The sequence below is a fragment of the Leptosomus discolor genome, chromosome 1 (genome assembly GCF_034619465.1).
Source record: "Leptosomus discolor isolate bLepDis1 chromosome 1, bLepDis1.hap2, whole genome shotgun sequence".
In the NCBI taxonomy this organism is placed as follows: Eukaryota; Metazoa; Chordata; class Aves; order Leptosomiformes; family Leptosomidae; genus Leptosomus; species Leptosomus discolor.
In genome coordinates, this window is record NC_141391.1 from 205,650,089 (window position 1) to 205,671,315 (window position 21,227).

General features: G+C 38.0%; 1 protein-coding gene across 1 annotated transcript in view; it reads left to right on the forward strand.

Annotated features, from left to right (window-relative positions):
• The first annotated feature begins 8,955 nt into the window (after positions 1–8,955).
• The window catches only part of PHTF2 (putative homeodomain transcription factor 2), a 53,728-nt gene continuing 41,456 nt past the window's right edge, over positions 8,956–21,227 (forward strand). Inside the window, exon 1 of the mRNA XM_086462436.1 lies at positions 8,956–9,000. Within this exon, the coding sequence (XP_086318562.1) occupies positions 8,956–9,000 (45 nt within the window). The remainder of the gene's footprint in view (positions 9,001–21,227) is intronic.

Genomic DNA, 21,227 nt, shown 5'->3' on the forward strand with positions numbered 1-21,227 from the left:
GCCACTTCATGCCTCAGCTGCTTCAAAAACTGGCTGGATAACTATTTGTAGAACATGATGCAAACTTGGTCATTTAGGAGTGGTTTTCAACTTCCTGACAGTGCTCATCGAGAAGCCACAACTCTGGTGTGCATTGCCTGGTGACAGATAAACATGTCTTCCTAAACACCAAGTCAGTATTTTCAGTAAGCAAGATTTACTGCAGGAAATTAGTGTTGTGTGTAGAATCACAAGGAGGAGAAAAGGAGTGTAGCATTTTATTTCAAGGTGGCCGCTACATTTTTTGGACTAATTGATCTCCTGAAGTCCCTTCCAACTCCTACCATTCTGTGATTTTTGGGTTGGTTTTTTTTTGTGTTCGTTAAGAAGAATGTGTATATAAATGAAAAACATAGTATTTATAGAAATCCTATTCCTTAGTAAAGTTGTTACAGTCCTAAGAGCAGTTGTATATGTGCAACATTTCAGGGATTTCTCATTATAAGATTGTAAATATGTTTAATGGGATGTGTATACAGGTGTGTAGTATTCAGTACAGAAACCAGGAATTAAAAAGAGATTGACCATATACTGTGTTTTATTTAATTTTTTTTAAAGATGCGACGTTTTCAGAAATGTCTCAGCTTGTAGATCTAGCATGCTGGCAGCAATTACTGCATTTGGATTAATGGGAATTTTATAACTAGCACCTCTTATCTTCTATAAGAGACAAAATTAACTTGATTATAGTCCCATTTAAGGGCTTGATTCCCCCCCCCCCCCCCTTTATTAAACAGCAGAATATATTTAACTATTAGGAGCTTTTTGCTAATTAATAAACACTGCAGCAGGCTCAGGAGTAAATTAAGAGAGGTGTAGAATCCTGGACTTCTCATTACAGAGTCCTTCCCTCCTATTTTTAAGTAAGGTAACTGTGAAATCGTGTCACATCACTTCAAACGGAGCCATGAACAGAAACTGGTTATGTAACAAAATTAGGAAATTTGCACGGACCTTAAGGCTGAGGGCATCAAGTCCAGAAATGGCTACAGCAGTTGCAACAGCTGCACACAATGTTCTTTTCCCAGAACCTGAAATAAATCTCAGAAATCCTGATACCAAACATTTTGCTACCATTTCAGACAGTTGTGTAATTCCCTGGCAAAACAAGTATTCCTTGGGAGACCGTTATTTTCTGTGGTGCTTCCTAGCTAGTTTGTCCTTCAGATACTGGTATTTTTACTGTGGAAGTGAAGGTGGTTAAGTCGAGGCTACTTCCCATCAGAATTTGAAAACTGATTCTTGCTGCATGCTCTATGCTGCAGCTGCAGCTGTGAGAGCTTCCTGCTTGGGATGGTGATAAAGGGGCACAAGCTTATAAGGAAGAATAAATATGCAGTGGCAGAAATGGGATCAGATGCTGTGGTTTGTGGGCAAAATACAGAGGCCCGAGAAAGTACCTGTTTTTCAGTAGCTGACATTGTACTGGAGGCACAGGCAGGTATGGACACGCTGCCAGATGTCTGTGTATCTCATGAGAGATCACGTTTGATACGTCTGTGTTCACAAAGAACAGGATTTGATACACAGCAGCCAGCATAGGGTCCGATTCATGTTTTATTTTTGTTGCTGTTGTTGGCCTGATAAATGCCTCAGACACAAAACTCCCCGAATGGATATCTAGGGATGTTCAATGTTTTTTTTCACCAGTTGTTTGGGGTGATTATTTATGGGGGTTTAGGTGGTGGTTTGTTTTTTTCCTTTTTATTTACAAACTATTGTGACCTTGGATTGCAAGGCAACAACCTGGGGGGTGCCTTGACTGGCATGGCAGCCAGAGTACCTTTTGTGCTGGCTGCTGGACATGGTCCTTAGGTTAGCAGTGTTTGATTTTTTTTTTTTTAAATTTAATTTTATTTTTTTCCTTTTGCCTGCTTCAGATTTTCTTAAGGCTGGCTGAAAGGAACGTGATAAAACTTCCACTGAAAGGTGTGAACCCGGGAGTGACAAGTTTCTCATTTGCTTGTGTACAATTTGCAATTCTGAAATGCTGTTTTGAGAACAGCGATGCATAGATAAAGCCCTTAAAATGGAACACTGGGCGCATTATATAGTATTTGATGTTCCTTTTAAGAAAGGAAATGTAAGTTTAATGGTTTATTTGTAATGCATGTGAAAAGAATGTGTCTTTTGAAACGCTGCTTCAAGGCTGTAATCCTGTTCTTGGTGGCAGTGGCAGAACTCCCATGGATTTGAGTTTAGGAGGGATGACTCCTGATATATCTGCATTATGTTGATACTTGTGTTGGTTGGTTTCATCAGGGCAGAATCAGCTCTTCAGTCAACAGCAGATGCCGAATACGACTAAGCTGTTTGTCTCATTTAAAATTAACTGAAGATATCAAATGTCCACAATTTGATGATAGTTAACTTCTATTTTGATGTTGAACCTGGAAAGTGAGGGTTTTTTCCTCATTAAAGTTATTTTCTAACTGTGCATCATCAGCAGGTACAATGTTTTAATTTTAAGCGAGTTTATTTGATACAAATGTTGCTACAGAATTAGTAGTTTAGGCCATGGGCTTTGCTATTCTCATTCATTGTCTCTTCTTACTCCTCATACCAGGAAATCTTAGTGAAATTATGCATGTGATTGTGCAAATATAGTATGGAGGATCTAACATAATGGTAAAACCGTTCTACTGTGGGAAGCAGTTGAAACCAAGTTCTAGTATTCGCATGGCTTTATGCAGTAACTTTTTTAAAACTGCCTTTAATTTGCTGCAAAGAGAAGTTCTTCTGAAGGTAATAAAAATAAATGGCGTTTTAAAAAAAAGGGGAGATGAATGACACAGATCTGCGATTTTACTCCTAATGATGTCTCATGAATGTGCCAACTTCATCATTCCATGATCATAATGAGTTGAGAAGGACATTCAGGTCTTGACTCAACAGCTGGTTGGTATCCTGACGATCCAGGTTAGGGCTGTTATAAAGGAAACAGGTTCCTTGAAATACTTAGTGATTCACAGTGTTTACAGGCAAGAAAAGCAACTATTTGCCTATGCTTCCTTGCTTGTTTTCAATGATGTTCTTTTGCTAGTTGACACTGCTTAGACTTGTATATTCTTCCAAAAATTGTCATTTTTTGCCTTTGTCACTATGAGGAGCACAGTTGTATTCTGAACTTCCGTCAGAGTTCAGAATAGATTTTATTTTCTGTAGACTGTCATTTAGAAATGTATGCATTTAAGTCTGACTTGGTCACCAAAACCCTGTGGATATGAGTAAAATTTTTAAAAATGCTTATTTTGAATTTATTTAAATCTGTAGTGTAGTATCTAATGCCGTCTTACACAATAAGCACTGCATTGCTTGAATGAGTATTTAACTGCCTGAAGACATCTAAATATAGATTTCTGTGGCTTTTTGAATATCTGCTCATTTGATTGCAAGGTGTAGTGTGTATTTACTTAAAATAGAATATGATTATGCTCCGAAATGGAACAGAAATAGCTAAGAAACCCCACTTCTAAACAGGGACCACCAAAACCAGGTAGTCATCTATTTTTAGTTTTAAGGAAGTAATGAAGTTTTGATCAAAAATGTTGCTTGTTATTAGCAGTATTAACTGTGAGTTTGATGGAAATGTAATAAATGGCCCTGTTGAATGTCACAAAGGTGTTGTGATCAGGCTTTTATATTTGGATGTTCTGTCTGATCTCTGAAGTTAGGAGTGTTTTTCGTGTTGCTTTTAAGTCTCCAGCTAGTTAAGATTAAGTTAACCTTGCTGTAGTGGCTCTGCCCAGGCCATTGCGCAACAGAGTGCAAAAGCTGATCCCTGTCCCGGATGCACATCTTCGAAACAGAACATGAAACAAATGGCTAGATCTGGAGAGGGTGGAGAACAAGGCAGAAGGATAATGCTCTGTTGTGCTTGTGGACACGTATCGGCTGTTCTGATTTGTTCACTTTACCCATTTGGTTCTGATGTGCCTTAAAGCCCAGCTTGTAGAGTCTGACTTGAGGATCAGTATCAATGCAAATTGTTGGCTGAATAACGTCATGAATATGCAGAATTCTGAAATTGTTGCAGTTCTTGGTCTCCTGTCTAGGTGTTCAGTGACCTGTGGGCAGATGCAGAGTCAGAGCCAGGGCTGCAGCTTAAGTGCCTTGAATTGTCACCACTCATTTCTCATCCCAGTAAGTCAGCTTCAGGCCAAATGTATCAAACCCATTATACTGTCTCAAAAAAACCCAAACCACCTCCCCAAAAAATAAACAAACAAAAACCCACCTAAAAAAACCCCACCCCACAACCCACAAAAAACAAGCCATAGACAAATCCCAGCCCCTGCAAACAGAAACACTGCCCAGACATAATTAAATGAACCTTTTCACCTTTCATTTCAGTGCTGTCTCAGAAATTGTTGTATATCTCTTGAAGAAAACATATGATATTTCCTTGTAGAGGTATTTTTACTTAGCACACCAGGCTTGTCTTTCAAGACATCCATCCCATGGTTTTGTCATATTTACTTTTGTAAGCATAATTTGCATTTGTGTATGCAAATGTGTGTGCAAATATGTTTTAAACACCACCAAAAGAGACTCTGTGGATTTAATGTAATGAATTTCTTAAAATATGAAAATCATGGCTAATCTGAATAACAGGTTTGTTGGTAAAAATCAAATAAATTAATAAAAAACCTGTTTCATTATACTTGGTTTCTAGTTTTGTGATGTGATTGTTTCTCGAGGCAAAGGGGTGCTGAGTGAATTGGAGAACTACTGCAAAAAAAAGTTGCTGCTTTTGAAATGTCTTGTCCAATTTTATGACACAGTTGGAAGTCTTGGATTCATAAGTCAGTGTTGGTTTCCTGAAAAATCATTGACCTTGGGGAGAGAGAGATAAAGTTAATGTAGCTGTTGAGAGAGAGGTTTCTGTGCGGGTTCAGCAGTTCTTTGCTGCTGCTAATGAGCTTCTCCAACCTTTTTCCCGTCCTGCAATTATGGTGGTAGGAAGCAGGGTGTATTGTTTGTGAGAGGGGATGTTGGTTTAAGAGAAATGAGAAGGCGTTAAAGATCCCCCAAAGGAGGGGAAGGCAAGGTGTGCAAGTGGGATCGAAATCTGTATGGCATCCTTCCTGCAGTGGCATCTCCGTGAGCAGTGGAGCTGCTCTTGCTGTGACGCTGCGATGTAGGTCATGTTATGTGTGGAAGCTACGTGTGGCTAAGGGTCTTCTGTCACTTTGAGTCTATAGTCCAGTGCGGGAAATGATTTTAAATTTAAGTTTACTTAAACAGGTTTTCTAACAAGAAGGCAAATCCTCTTTTAAGCTTTATATGGGTGAGAAACACGGGTAACCAGTAATAGGCCAAGTTATATCAAAGCCTGCGTTGGGCTCCATGCTTTATGTGATAGAAATATTTTTCTGTTTATTGTGTCAATGAGTTCTTAATAACTGATAGCTGCTCTTAGAAAAACTGCTGCTACCATTGTCAGAAACAAATCGGTCAGAAACAATTACAGATGTTGACACGGTCGTGGCTGCCAGCTTTAACTGACTTAATGTGACTTACATGATGATATCATCAACAGTGGAAAAATTGCAGTGTTGGTTAGCTCAGTTGCACCAAAAGTCAGCGTCCTGGTATTTCTGAAATTTAGAGACTCTCTAAGCGCTCTCCAAGGCATTTCTGTCTATTGTGTTGTAATTTTATCTGAAGTTTTATAAAGGATGTTGGAGTTACACTGTTAGAAATCTTAAATATAGTTCCTTTTGGGTGTTTGATGTCCCTTTTTTGAAAAAGCTTTGTGAAACGTGAAAATATATGGTGTTATGATTCTTAGAAATCCGCAGGAACTGGTATAAAGTCAGTCTATTTGTGGAAGGTTTGTACTGTAGTGTATGTGATGCATATCTGAGCTTACTGAGTACAGTGTCTTTAAAGTAATGCACTGGGAAAATAGAGCACATCCTTACACGAGTCAGGGAAGACTGAATAAACAGGTGTCGGCGCAGAACTGAGTCTTGGAGGGTCATTTTTCTTTCCAAGAAATGTCTTGGAAGATGGCAGTGTTGATAGGGCGTTTGTAGAGGGAGTGTTTGTGATTTTCGTACAAACAGCTGTTATGACTAGGTAATCTAATCTGTTTTTTTTTTTTAAAAAAAAATTTCGGTGATGAATAATGTGTAATAGTCATGAATTATTCTAATGCTTAGGCATTTCATAAAACCACTTTTATTTTAATCTGTTGCACAGCTTCAGTTTCCATCCCATCTGTTGGACATTGTATTTTTCTTTGCCTTTCTTGTCTGTGCAAATGCTGTGAACAAATGTCTTATCTTTCTCTTTGTTTTAAAGACAAAGATCACTTGATCTTTCACTATAAAAACTGCCTACAGATTAATAATTCTTGTTTCCTTTTAATGAAGAGATACAAGGTGCACTATTGTTGATGTCCACAATATTAGGATAAATGTGGTATTTTTATCAGAAATATACCCTTTAATCATGTATTTTTGCTGAGAGAGATGGATCTTGGAAGAATGCTTGATGCATAATTTGATGTTTGGGGGCTAAACTGCCACTCCTTCTCCTTGTCACTGTTGAGGCTATGCCTGGGGTGCTGGGTCCAGTTCTGGGCACCCCAGTACAAGAGAGACACAGCCATACTGGAGAGAGACCAATGGAGTGCCACAGAGATGGTGAAGGGACTGGACCATCTGAGCATCTCTCCTGTGTGGGAAGGCTGAGAGAGCTGGGACTGCTCAGCCTGGAGAGGAGAAGGCTCAGGGGGATCTCATCCATGTCTATGAACAGCTGAAGGGAGGGTGCAGAGAGGACAGAGCCAGGCTCTTTCAGTGGGGGACAGGGACAGGACCAGAGGCAACAGGCACAGACTGAAACACAGGAGGTTCCCTCTGAACACCAGGAAACACCTTTTCGCTGTGAGTGTGTCCGAGCACTGGCACAGGCTGCCCAGGGAGGCTGCGGAGTCTCCACGCTTGGAGATATTCAAGAGCCATCGGGCCTTGGGCCTGAGCAACCTGCTCTGGGTGGCCCTGCTTGAGCAGGGGGTTGGACTGGGCAACGTCCAGAGGTCCCTGCCCACCTCAGCCACCTGGGATTCTGTGAAACTGCATTTGTGAAGTTTTGTGTTGTTTGTTTGTTTGTTTTTTTAAGAGATCTTCTTATGTTGATTTTTACCAATTGATCCTGGAATTGTTCAGGTAGTAAGTTTGGAAAACTTGTTTAATGTTTTAAAGTTACTTTTACTAAGTTTTTTACTAACTTTTCCAAAGCTCTTTGCATAGTTTGTTAGGAATTTATAGCTTTACAGAATAAAATAGGATTTTCCTTGCATGTTAAATATTTGCTGCAGTTATATAAAAATAACATTCTTAAGCTTTTTGTAAACCTAGGAAGGATGCTGAATATTAGATGAGGCTGAAAAATTAAACTTTTACCAACTAATGTTGAAAGGTCACATATAGTATAGTGTGACCCATTGACTTTTTTTTTACTGGGCTTGAGTATGTCGTCGTTCTTTACACACATGTATTTTTAAAGGGAATCAGTGAGATGAAAGATTATTAAACACAGAAGTATTCAGATTTTTTGACAAATATTTTAAGTTTTTTTAATTCCTTTTTCCTTCTTTTCTTCCACTGACTGCTTCCTGCCTTAATTAGTTGAGTTCCTACATTTCAAACTGTTAATTTAACTGTTATTAGTCTGTTAATATCTGAAGTAATCTATTTGTGAAATATTTTAGTTTGATTTTAATGATAATACATTCATATCTGAAAGAACTTCCATATTATAATAAAATATCTGGAGAGGATTCTGCAGTTCTCCCCCAAACTTCCCTTTGATTTTACAGAATGACCAGTACGAGAGAATATATGCAGTTTTTTAGAAAGACAGTAATTCTAAATCTGAAGGCTTTTAACGTTTATTTTCTTTATTCTTACTTTTTTTTTTTTTTCTGAACCAACTTTGGCTGACTGATTACATGAAAGAAAACTTTAAAAATTCCTTTTCAAGGTAGGAATGTTTTATTTACACTGAAAGGGGTTTTTTTTTGTTTTTTTCACATTGAAACTAGTGACAGTGACATCAAAGATTGACTAATACTACTGCTATTTGCTACCATTAAAACAAATGTACCACTCTTGTTTTTCTCTTTTTGACTTAGTTCTAGTCTACTGTTTTCATGAGGGTATTAATTTTACAGTTAGCACAGTCCTAGCACTGATTTGTTTTTTTTTTCTGCAAAAATACCTACTAGTCTGTATGACATTTTACAATCATTAGGTTGGAAAATACCTCTAAGATCATCAAGTCCAACCGCCAACCCAATACCACCAGGCCCGCTAAACCATGTGCTGAAGTGCCACGTCTACACAGTTTTTTGAACACCTCCAGGGATGGAGACTCCACCACCTCCCTGGGCAGCCTGTTCCAATGCTTGGCCACTCTCTCAGTAAAGAAATATTGCCCCATGTCCAATCTAAACCTACTCTGGTGCAACTTGAGGCCATTTCCTCGTGCATTTTCTTGCGTTTTATAACATAATTATTCTTGGACTTTAGAATAGTGTGTTGTGGTAATAACTGTGGGTTACTTAATTTATCAGGAAAAAAAAAGCCGCATGTAATGCAACTCTCATGAGACAGTAACAGATCATCTCTGTGCTACCTGTGCTTTACTGGGAAGAGTGGACAAAACTGAGGCTTCTGATGTCCTGTAGCAGATTTGTAGTTTTTTTGTTTACTTGGAGGAGAAAACCCAAACTATTACTAAAATGGTAATGAGGCAAGGTGTAAAGTAAATAGAGCTGTTCTGTGCTTTGCAGGTAACGGGGGTGTTTCTCCACTTGCTATGTTTGCCTTGGGGAAGGTGAAAGTAAAGTTCTGTCTTTTTCTGTTAACAGCCTAAAATGACTGTGTGAATTCGGTGGAATAAATGGCGTCCAAAGTAACTGATGCTATAGTTTGGTACCAGAAGAAGGTAAGCTTTCTGTTTGTTTTTATGGTGGCTTTTAAAAATACCAGTTGGCTTATTGCGTTTTATGTGTAAATTATAAAAAGTATAAAATACTGCTGCGTTATTGGTTGTATTGCATGAGCGTGAGTAGCTTAAATCTTTCCTTTCAGAAGTAAATAATTAGTTATTGTATCTAATGAAATGGAATAGCTTTTGGTCTATGTTGAAAACTCCTTGCTCCCTTGGCTACTTGTGCTATGGGAAAAAAGGAAAGAAAATGTTCGTTCTCGGTAGAATTTTAATTAATGTACAGGAGAATGTTGTTGGATCCTTGTATTTAAGTAGAAATTAAGAATTGCAATGTGTTTTCTGTCAGTAACAAGTAACTGTGTAATCCATACCTGAAAGAGAGGGGCTAGGGCTTTTTAGAAGTTAGTTTAAAAAAAAAAAAAAAAAAAAAAAAAAAAAAAAAAAAAAAAAAAGCTGGAGGAGGAGAGGAGAAAGATCTCATTTGGAGATACATAGTTATGGTATTGCCTGATACTCTATCTTTTGATTCACATTTGCACATAGAAATGTTGATGTCTTTTTCTAATTTATTATTTTGACAGTTTCAAATCATCACATCTTCTTGACATTAGTATGCCAGTTGGCTTAGTCAGTTAAATTGCTTTTATAAAGCTGAAAAACTTGCTAATTTTGATATATGTTTCTTTACTAAGATTTAAATAAGGTGTGATGAGGCTCTCCATGATTCTGTAAGTTTCTGAGAGCTATTGTTTTCCTTGGGCCTGTGACCATAATTTTGATAGGATGCATCTTGTCCTTAGGAGAGTTATGGCAGTGGACTTCAAAACAGCAATTCTATTTAAATTCTAGCTAAGCAACAATTAATTTCTAGAAAAAAGACAACACTGTTGTGCTTTGCTGAGATCTTTACAGCTGTCAGTTAAAGGTACCATTGGAAAAGTAGAAAAATGAATTTTGCTGACTTAATATATACCGTTCAATTACATGCTGAAGAATTGAAAATAATTCAGAATTAAATGAGGATTTTTCGTTTAGTTTTGTACTGTTTACTCTCTCTTTTCCTTTACAAAAATATTGTTGTAAAAGTATCAGTGGAATTCCACCATGGCTTTGAACTGTTGCTTGATTACAGGTCCAATGTCATTTTTTGAAGGTTTGGGGGATGACTTGTAGAAGCTTTAGTGTAACAAAATTCAGCGCAGGATCTTATGGAAGGGGAAAATGATGCTGATTTTACCTCCTTCCACTCATTCTCTCATAAATGTCGTTACCCGCACTGTCATACTGATAATGTTTAGAAGCACCAAATTATGTGTGTGTTTGGTCTGGTCAGGACCTCTTTTGTGCTGTGCAAGAGATGCTGGCTATCAGATCCTCATCACATCTCAGGGTTTTTTTTCATCCGTGGTGATGAACTAGTCTTTGGACAGATCTTTTATGGTATTCAGCTGTATAGGTAAATGATCCTTTCATGCAAGAAAGAGTCTGAAGTCTCTGTAAATCTTAAGTGAAGTTCATGCTTGTTACCTGTTTGGTTTGGGGTTTTTTTGGTTTTTTTGTTTTTTTTTTTTTTTAAACATACGTCTGTTTTCCTGTTGGTCATACAGGAAAAGGATGCCATATGTGATGTGCTTCGACTGTTTGTCCTCCTGATGTTAGGAAGGCAGGATCTTCTGCTGATGAGTTACTGTTCTGTGATCTTAACAGAGGGCAGGCCTTCTGATCTTGATAGAAATAACCCATTTCTAAATTTTACTTATTGTAAATTTCTCAACTTTGCTTATTGTCCAGTCCCAGGACACTGCTCCTGACAGGATTGCTCGTTATCGGTACCAGGTCATTCTTTTAAACCTTGTTCTGTCATTTTTCCTAGTGATTTCACACAGATTTCCATTTATTTCATTCACAGCAGCAATGATATTTCTGCTATTAAAAGGCTTTTGCAGAGATTGCACAGTGCCTTTATGGCGACGAGTTGTGATGAGTGGACTCCTGTTCATGAAAGACTGGGCTATTTTCAGGAGGGATAAGATCTTGCATAAACCAGATGTCAAATGTTTTCCATGGTGTGAACAAAATTTAATTGCAGTCCACATGTGGACTGGGGTCTGCCAGCTGAGCAGCCTTTGCTGCTTTCGGTACGAGGAAGTGGAGTTTTATTTTGGGACAAATGGCTGCACTGCAGAAATGTTTGATCTCATGCAAGTGTTCATGCTAATGAGGTTGTCATTTCTTAGGTCCTATTTACTGAAGGTTCTCCTGCATCAGACTGATAACCCCATAGGGGGTTTTTAACCTCTTTTTATAGTGTGGTGTGTGATCCTTTCCTGGGAGCATCTAGGCTCTTCCTCTCATGTCCTTGATTTTATTCGTTTATTTATTTGAACTTCTTACATGGCACAGTATTTTTTTTCCCCCATGGATTTGTTGTTTGCACCAAAGATTTCAAATTGAGAAACAGAAAGGGCTATGCTCGTGGTTAGAGTGAACAAACTTTTTTTTTTTTGTCCTTTCTGATACGTTTCTGTTACGTGGTTGCTTATGATGGCCAAGTACTGAACTCTGCAAACTGGTGGTTGCTTTCAGTTTTAAATGTTTATTTCAGAGTTGTCACACTTGTCCCACTTACCTTGCTTTTTAGATCTGCTGATTCCTCACAACAGTAACTGAAATTGAAAGTGGGGAAGGATCAAAACTTAGCACATTCTGGCAGTAAAACATTGCTTCTGCAGCAAGAGAGAACCAGAGTTGCAGTCAGGTTTGATCAAATTGATATGACTTGCCTATATGATAAAATGAGGAAAATGAAGTGTTATTTTGGGGAGGTATTTTCAGATTAATGAACTCATGTACAAATGTCCTAAAAAAGAACATGAAGAACTTCTGGTATTTATAGTCATAGATAAAGAAGAAAAATATATTCGAGTAGGTGCAGGCTGCGTAAGAAATTTGAAGAGACAACTTGATCTTTGTGTTTCTTTGTTTTCAATTTTAATGTATTTTTGGATGTATTTGTTGATGTATCTATTTTATGTGTGTCTCTACCGAGTTTCAAAGGTCTGTTGGTTTCTTAAATGTAAGATATTTTTATATTTCTTTAATGGACAGAGTTAAGCAATTGAGTTCTTCCAACCCTACTTCAGGCAAGTTTTCCAAACACCAGGTTTACTCATATGACTCATACTATTGTCTGAAATTGAGTTACTCGCATGAGGATGATTTAGTAATGTGCTTAATTGTTTAAAAGGTCAGACTGTTTGTTATGTAAACTTGTTTTTTGTCATTGCAATAATTTACTCTGCTTTTAGTGCATTGGAGCTCTTGATTGCTGTCTTGTAAAAATACAGTAATACATTCTTAGTTACTTTAAGTTGGATTGTAAATTGCAGATAGTGTATTACACCAGCTTGTTATTTGAGATACGTGGACATAGCTTTAATGCTTCTAGTGATAGCTTGCATTTCCCAGCTGGTCCGAATACTTTCGCAAGGCATGCACAGATAAATCCTGCTAGATACAGGTTGGCTCTGTAGAAAGCAAAAGAAATTAAACTTCTGCTGTGTTCTTGGATGTGCTGGGGAGTGCAGCGCTGAGATATTTGTGTGTCAGGGTTTGTCTAGCTTGTTTTCCACACTTTCTGCTGCACTGGTTCTTGCAATAAAAGGGTGTGGCAGGAGTTTCTGCATTGCTCCCTGGAATTGTTCATTACTCTGGTCCCAGGCAGCTGATGTTCATGTATATGCAGTTTGTTAGTTAATATCCTTACGATTATGTGTATTTACCAGAATACTGGACTTGCTTCAGATTTGTAATGAGTGAAATTTGTGGAGAAAATATCATATTGTTTCCTCTGAAAAAATGAGATTCCCATAATTATTATAAACAAATTTAATAGCTGATGGTGTACCTTTCTATACTGATATGTTATGCATACTTGAAGTATTGCCCCAGTAACGGTAACTGATGTTAAAAATAATAAAACTGGCAATAGTCTAAAATATTGCTTGTATTGCTTGCAACTGAAGCTTTTTGCATTAATTTCTTATAATGTTTTCAAGTTTTACAGATAATAGTAGATGCGCAATTTTTGGTCTGGTTTCCAGTTTGGAGACTGTATGTAAATTCATCGTAACAGCTTTCGGGTTTTCAGTCCTCACAGAAGCCTTGCTGCTAAAATAGGGAACTTTGTAGAAATCTGATGATAATATTGCTCGTAAGAATTATGTTGTTCCTTCTCTTGGGTATAGTTGTAGGGGAAGGCAGAATTGAACTTAATGAACTTATTTGAACCTGAATCCTGCACCTGCTTGTGTAGCAGTTAACTTTGCCAATGTAGCTTTCTGCTGTTTTGGGTGTCCCTTGGGTATGGCTGTTAAAGGGCACAGTAAAACTAAGACTCTTTCTCTCTCATGGCTTTAAAGGGCAAAATTAGAGTTCTAATTGCATTGCTTTAAGATCTGTAATATTCAGTGTTTTATAGCTCATTAGTCTAAGATTATACTTGCTAAGTTAATAAAGGAGGAAATAAAGCAAAAATTACATCATTCCCTGAAACCACCTATTTTCTTTCTTGGCACTGAATTCATATGATGCATTGGTGACCCTGGCACCAAAGCCAGTTTTTGCCAGATGTTCAGGCTGTACGGCTGTATTACCTAAAACTTTGCGTGATGAAACTGCATCAGTTCAAACACGTCCGCCTTCAAGTGCCGAAACTTGACAAGTGTTGGAGCTGGCTATTTGTGAATGAACTGAGGGGGGAAAAAAATATTTAGAAGAGCTTCCTTCCACATAGTGCTGGGTTTGGGTACTCAAGTTGTCATCTGACCAAATAGTGGGGATTGCCTTCAGCAGCTTGTTTTGGTAAGACAAAACTCAAGTTTCTGAATCTTGTGCAAAAGATGACTCAAAAGCTGGCACTGTGGCTGAATGAAGCAGGCTTGCAGTTTACCTGGCTGTTAGCTCCCACGCCTGCTTTGCCTTCCCACAGACTTCCATGGTGTACTTAGCTGGTGAGTTTGGTCGGGAGACTAATCCAGTTAAAACTAAGACTGCGTCTTGTTAAGGAGCTGAACCTATCTAATCGGTGAGGAGGGAGAGCGAAGAGCTGAAATCCCTCTGTCTGTCATACTGATTCTTGAATTGTTTTATTGTGCCTTGTGAGACTATAACCGAACATTTTCTTTTCCTGAGTGATCTGATTGATCTTTCAGCCACCTAGACGAACGTGCTGGCACAGGGAAAGTGTGGGAAGTGGAGATGGTCAGGGGCATAAGGGCAGTGCTGTTTTAAAATCCTACTTGCAATGCTGGTAAAATTTTTTCAGTGATCTTCAGGGAATTATACTGAATAATGAGGCTGTCAGAGTGGTTTTCTTTTCCCATTTACAACTTGAGGCTGCTTTGTTTTGTGCAAGTACACAATGATATTAAAAAAAAAAAAAGTGGGTCAAGGGAAGGGATTATTCCCCTCTGTTCAGCTCATGTGAGACAGCATCTAGGGTGCTGTGTCCAGCTTTGGGCTGTCTGGTACAAGAAAGGCATTGGCGTTCCTTGGCAAGCCCAGTGGAGGGCCACCAAGATTGTTATGGGGCGGAAGCATGTGATGTACAAAGAGTCTGAGAGATCTTGGTTTGCTCAGTCTTAAGAAGAGAGGGCAAAAGGGAGAGCTTACTGCTATCACAGCTACTGCTTTGGAGGCCATGGAGAGGATGGAGCCAGGCCCTTCTCAGAGGTGCACAGGGATTGCATGAGAGGCAATAAACACAAGTTGAAATGTGGGAAATTCTGATTAGTTATAACGTGAGGTTTTCCACACATTGAGACACACCCCAGAGAGGCTGTGAAATGTCCGATCTTCGGAGATGTTTGGACTCTACTGGGTAAGTCCTTGAGCAGCCTGCTGTAACTGGACCTACTTTGCACAGGATTTAGGTGGTGACCCGCTGAGATTCCAACCTGTGTGATGCTGGGATGACTTCAGTTTGAAATTTGAAGATGAGTCAACATTATCATAAGGGATTGTGCTTAATTACGATTAATGACAGAGATGGAATCTCATTCAGTTTGTGATTCTTTTTAGGTTTTGCTTTATAACCCAGTTATGCCAAAGAAACGGTACCTGAAGTTACCCCTAGTGTCCAGTTCGTGTCAGTAGGAAACGGCTTAGAGTAGGTGTTGGTTATTCCTGTACTCTTGTTTAGTTTAACCTAAAAACTATTTCTAACTCGTATGTATATAATTTTCCTTTCTGTTTAATTGTGTAATGAAAAAAGATGTTTTGAGGTTTTAGTAGGTATGCTAAAATCTGTAAACCATTACTCAGAGCAATAAGTAGGGCTTATTATCTGTAAAGAATGATGCAGAAAAACTATTAATACATAGTTGATAAATGTTTAATTATCACAGAATCACAGACTAGTAGGGGTTGGAAGGGACCTCTGGAGATCATCCAGTCCAACCCCCCTGCTAAAGCAGGTTCACCTACAGCAGGTTGCACAGAATCGCGTCCAGGCGGGTATTGAATGTCTCCAGAGAAGGAGACTCCACAACCTCCCTGGGCAGCCTGTGCCAGTGCTCTGTCACCCTCAATGTAAAGAAGTTTTTCCTCATGTTCAGGTGGAACTTCCTGTGCTCCGGTTTGTGCCCGTTGCCTCTTTTCGTGTCACTGGGCACCACTGAAAAGAGCCTGGTCCCATCCTCTTGATAGGCCACACCCTTTAGATATTTATAAGCATTGATAAGGTCCCCTCTTAGTCTTCTCTTCTCCAGGCTAAACAGCCCCAGGTCTCTCAGCCTTTCCTCCTAACAGAGATGCTCCAGTCCTTTCATTGTCTTTGTAGCCCTCTGCTGGACTCTCTCCAGCAGTTCCCTGTCTCTCTTGAACTGGGGGGCCCAGAACTGGACGCAAGGCTCCAGATGCGGCCTCATCAGGGTAGAGCAGAAGGGGAGGAGAACCTCCCTCGACCTGCTGGCCACACTCTTCTTAATGCACCCCAGGACACCATTGGCCGCCTTGGCCACAAGGGCACATGGCTGGCTCATGGTCCACGTGCTGTCCACCAGGACTTCCAAGTCCTTCTCTGCAGAGCTGCTCTCCAGCAGGTCAACCCCCAGCCTGTACTGGTGAAGGGGTTATTCCTCCGCAGGTGCAGAATTCTACACTTGCCCTTGTTGACCCTCATCAGGTTCCTCCCTGCCCAGCTCTCCAGCCTGTCCAGGTCTCGCTGAATGGCAGCACAGCCTTCTGGTGTGTCAGCCACTCCTCCCAGTTTTTTTGTCATCAGCAAATGAATTGTGTATTATTGTACTCCGAAAGGGACGGTATCTTTGAAGTAAGCTTTGGTAAAATCATTGTTCAGTGAAATGGGTGTAAGTCCAGTGCTGTTGCAGTTATTGCCAGAATTTAAGCAGGTCATTAGTTGGCAATTCAATCAGTTAGGAATAAATATAACAAAGTTTTAAATGGCATTATTTTATTCTAAACAGTTGGTTTCAGCTCTGGGGCTGAAAGGGAGAAGGGAAAGGAATCCCAGAATTTTTTAGTAATCGGAGGTAACAGTTCAGCAGTCATAAATCCAGCACTCTACACCTTAGGATATACAGCTTTAATCTCTTCATTGTCCTTCTCCATTTGACTAAAAGTTACTAATCTCTTTGCTGTTAGCAGACAGTGTACAACTATGATACAGTGATTTCTATCTGTGGTTTATTAGCTATGTTTGTCTTAGCTTAGCTCATCTGGTTCACATACGAACCATAAACAAAATTGAAAAAAACCACCACCCTTGAAAATTATAAACATCTGGAAAAAAAATAACTATCCTAACAGTAGAAATCTGCTCCAACAGAGATAATTATACTGCTGAGCTACTAGATTATTGCCTGTGCTGCAATGGGGATCAGTTAATGTAAGAAATAAAGTGGGGTTTGAAATAACTTGTTCTGAGTTTTGAGAAGATGAGAAATGGTTTGTCTCTAACATAAACTAAATATGAAGCATTTTTAAAGATACTTTTAAAATTAATATTACATGTATAGAAATTATTTATATATCGACATCTTAATGTTAAAAGTGACATATAAAATCAATTGACTTTCTGAAGAATGTTGAACTGTAAAAGTTAATAAAGCATATTAGCTAATAATTTAACACTAAATATTTTAATAAGGTGTTAAACTTCTAATTTCCTTGATAGACAGTCCAAGGAAGCAACTTTGTTTTTTATTTACCAAGCTCTGTATCTTGTATCTTTTGGATTTGTAGTACTATTGTGATGTTGCTTGTAAAAGTATTTAGAGGTTTTAAAGAGCAAAGCTTAGCATGCAGGTTTCATTATTGATAAACATTAAAGTTTTAAGATCCAGCAGGAAATACTATGTATTCTTAGGATTATAATCTTTGTTAGTCTGCTTGCTCCTAAATTATAAATGTCTCCTGAAATATTGATCGATTCCATTAGAATCAGAAGGCCTTGTGAGTATTGGGCTACAGGTTGATACCTGCACTACATTAGCTTAAAGTGACTATCAGTGTCATTCACAAAGCTCAAATTCAATCTTAATGCACATATGGCTTGTTACGAGACAGACGCTGGGAAGAAATACTACGTGGTACAGAAAACTGTTTGTGCTGGGCTTTCTTTGAAGTAAAAATTAGCGGTGTTTTTGATAGCTTAACTTTTTTACTTAGGCTAGTTGCTATTAATGTTATAAAACCAAACTGTACAGTTGTCAAACAAATTCTAGATATATAAAGAAATGTGATGAAATGCTTTCTGAAGTATTTGACTGGGAAGGAGTAAGTGCAGTTATTTTAGGCAGTTTCAAGAGGTGCACATATCTCTTAAAAACAGAAAACGGTCTGAGGAGTCCGCGCTTAAAAAGGATCTTGAATTTGTTTAATCTTTCAGTAAAGAGCTAGCTTTATCAAGCGAGTTTAGTTTAGTTTTGTCAAATGTGTAATTGCATAGCTTAATATCTCATGCCAAGTCACATACAAGTTAATAATTATTTTTTTGATGTTTAATTACTTGTGAGGAAACGTTTTCATTTTTTTGTAGAAAACCTATTTGAAAGTTTATTATGCTTAGTTAATTTAGGATGCTAAACCTCAGCTTGCCCGTTGTGAAAGACGACTGGCAGAGTTTTCAGTCTTTGCACGTAATCACTGTTATGCTGAAAATTTTAATAGCTGCTTGAAGAATAGTTGTTAATTCTGCAAATACACAAAGGAGCAGAATTCCTTTCCTCTTCTTTACCTGGTGTTTATTGAGGCACGGTGCTGAACATTTTAGAGGTAACTTGTTTGGATAGACTGGATGGAATCTTGTCATTGAGGAAGCCTGAGACACATGATTTAAACTAAATATGCATAAAATAACATCTGTTAGTTTATTGAGTTCTGCTACAGGTAGGTTATACTACAGTTTTTTATAACTGTAACATATTACTGACAAGTTTCCTGCCACCTAGTCGTGTTTCTGTTGATTATGAAAGTTACATTTTAAAAAATAAGATAGGCTCATTACCTAACTTGAATTAGCAAATAATTTAAAAATAATCAAGGGACATTTTTTGTTAATTTATTTTCTGAAAATCTAAATAAATAAATGCTATAGAATACAAATTTCAGATCCTCTTTGATTAGATATTTTCTAAATTAAGTTAGAGTAAATTTCTGTGATAAATCAGATTAAAATTGGCATATTATGTTGTATATTTTGCTACAAGAAGTCTATTGCCAGTTTTAGACTGGACTGATGGGTTAAAAATATCAGTGAGAAGCTATTATACACAGTATTGCACTGAGGCTTGGACAGATTTTTGAAAGTATTACTTATTGTTGTATACTTAAAAATGGGACAGTTTTTGGACGTCCAAAATTTTAATTTTTCTTTGAAGGGTACTGCAGAACTTGAGCTATGTAGGATGAGATCCAGGTGGAGGTGGTGGGTTCAGGAGTATATAGGTACTTGAGTGGATTGGGGCCTTCATGTTGGCCTCAGTTCCAGGCACAGGACCTTGAACCTATGGAGGAGCCCTGGGGACAGCTGAATATTGAGGGAAGGCTTGCTTTGATCGAGCTTTGTGTATATTTAAAGTCTTTATTTTGTAAGCATGAATGATCTTATCTCTGGAAGGTTATTCCTTCATTTTATTTGCCTTTAGAACTTAATTTCTTTGACATTGCTAGATACTAGACTTCTTTGTGGTGTCCTGCAGGTATGTACAGTTTTAAAGACCTGCATGAATAGCCAGGAGCTAGAGCTTGCATGCAAACATTTGACAACTTAATATTTAGATTTAACATGAAACATAATTTATATGTAAATACTTGTAAATCAAAACTCTTTGAAGATGGAATTGACTGGTGCTTTCAATAATTTAAAACTGGGAAGGTTTGGCAGTATTAACTTACATTCTTGAATTCATTCAGGAATTACATTCTTGAGTTTAATTGATACAGTTGCCTGGCATCTCTGGTGATCATTGTATGTTATAATTTAGCTTGTTGTCAATGAAAAACACTTTTCAATGAATTCTGCAAGATGCGTTTCACAAACTGTAAATGTGTTTTCCTGACACAAGGTAGGGAAGAAGAAAAATTAATGCCTATGTGCTTGCCTTGTTTCAGTAACACTCGTTCTACCTATTTTAGTTAATGTGGGAAATGAAGTGTGCCAGTATGCTGCTTGATAATGATGCCTTTGTTTTCATGTGTTGCCTTCTGATACACTTGCAAGAGAAGTATAGAGGGGTGCCTATGCAGATGTAGAGAAGGGAAATTGAGCATCGGGTCTAAATTTGATGTGCTGGGCACGTACACCTGCTCCCTAAAGTGCTTCTAAAAGTTTCTTAAAAGAGGTGAAATTAAGTAGATTTAAAAAAAAATATTGTGAGACATTGTAATGATGCTTGCTGTCTGCAATTATCCCTTTAACTCTTTTCAGTTTGCAACACTATGCCATTACTTAATAGCCCTGTGCTCAGATTTTAATAATTAAAGTTGATCAGAGGTGATTGGCCAGATGCACTAATCTAGTAAAACAGTTGTAAAAGACCATCTCCCTTAAAGTTGTTTTAGCTCTCGTGTTTTACCTCCTGCTGGAAGAATCGCTTTATGGAGCAACTTTAAAAGATAAACATGAACTACGTCTTTGTCTTTTTGTGGAGACAGAAGCTGCTACCTAGGCTTGAGGGAGAAGAAATGTTTGTAGAGATATGCAACTAAGTCAGCTTTCAAATTGGTCAACTTCCTTGCCTCAGATGTCTTCTGGGATCTGTGTTTCCCAGAATTCCTTTAACAAATGGTCTGTTATTTGTCTAAAAGAAGAACGCTCTTTTAAAGACTCTTTCAACTCTCCACCACTTTCAGCTATGAATGGAATTAGGAATCCAGAGTTTGCTTTACAGCTTTATTGGCGCAAAGGCTTCCTTCCGCATTTGTCTCTTGCATAACCGAGAGGGAGACAGACTTGCGTCCCCTCTTCTGTCTTTGTAGAAAGAAATCTTTTTTGGAAGTGAGGAGGGGAGGACACAATATTATGCAGGACAAAAACCTCATTTGGGGCTCTTAATAAATTTAATGAAAAACAGGAAGGCCTGAAATCTCATTTAAAATGTATTTAGAGAAAAAACCAGAACAATTAGATATAAATGTCTGGGTGGAGTGGTTATCCAAGATACTGGCTTTTTAATTGCTGGCTGTTATCCGGGTGGAGTTAGTTCTTAAACTTCCTTTGGTTTAATTGCTTTCATTGTAGCAAATGCTTAATTCTGACCAGTACAGTGTCAGACTCTCTAATTATTTTCCACAATCTACATTTGTGAGAGGTGCAAAGTATTTATTATTATTAACAAAAAGACACTAGATTTTTTTTTTTTTGCAGAGTTTTAAGTTGGCAAACTATAGAAATTGTTTGGGTGCTTAGCTCTTGAGAATGGGAAATATTTAAAGTTGAGAATAGGTAATTCAGTAATTCAATTCACTATTCTCACTTTCAATTTTAGATATTCCCTGGACTTTACTGCTATAAATTAGAATTGTTTCTTTTTTCTTTTTTCCTGATAGGTCAGATTTAGAAGCATGGAAAATGCCTCTAGATTTTTTTTTTAATATTATTATTTATGGGTGTATTTGCCTGTTGGCTTCCCTAGATATCTTTTTGCATTTATGTTGGACTCCTGATTAAAAGATCCCATTTAACCAAGAATGACACC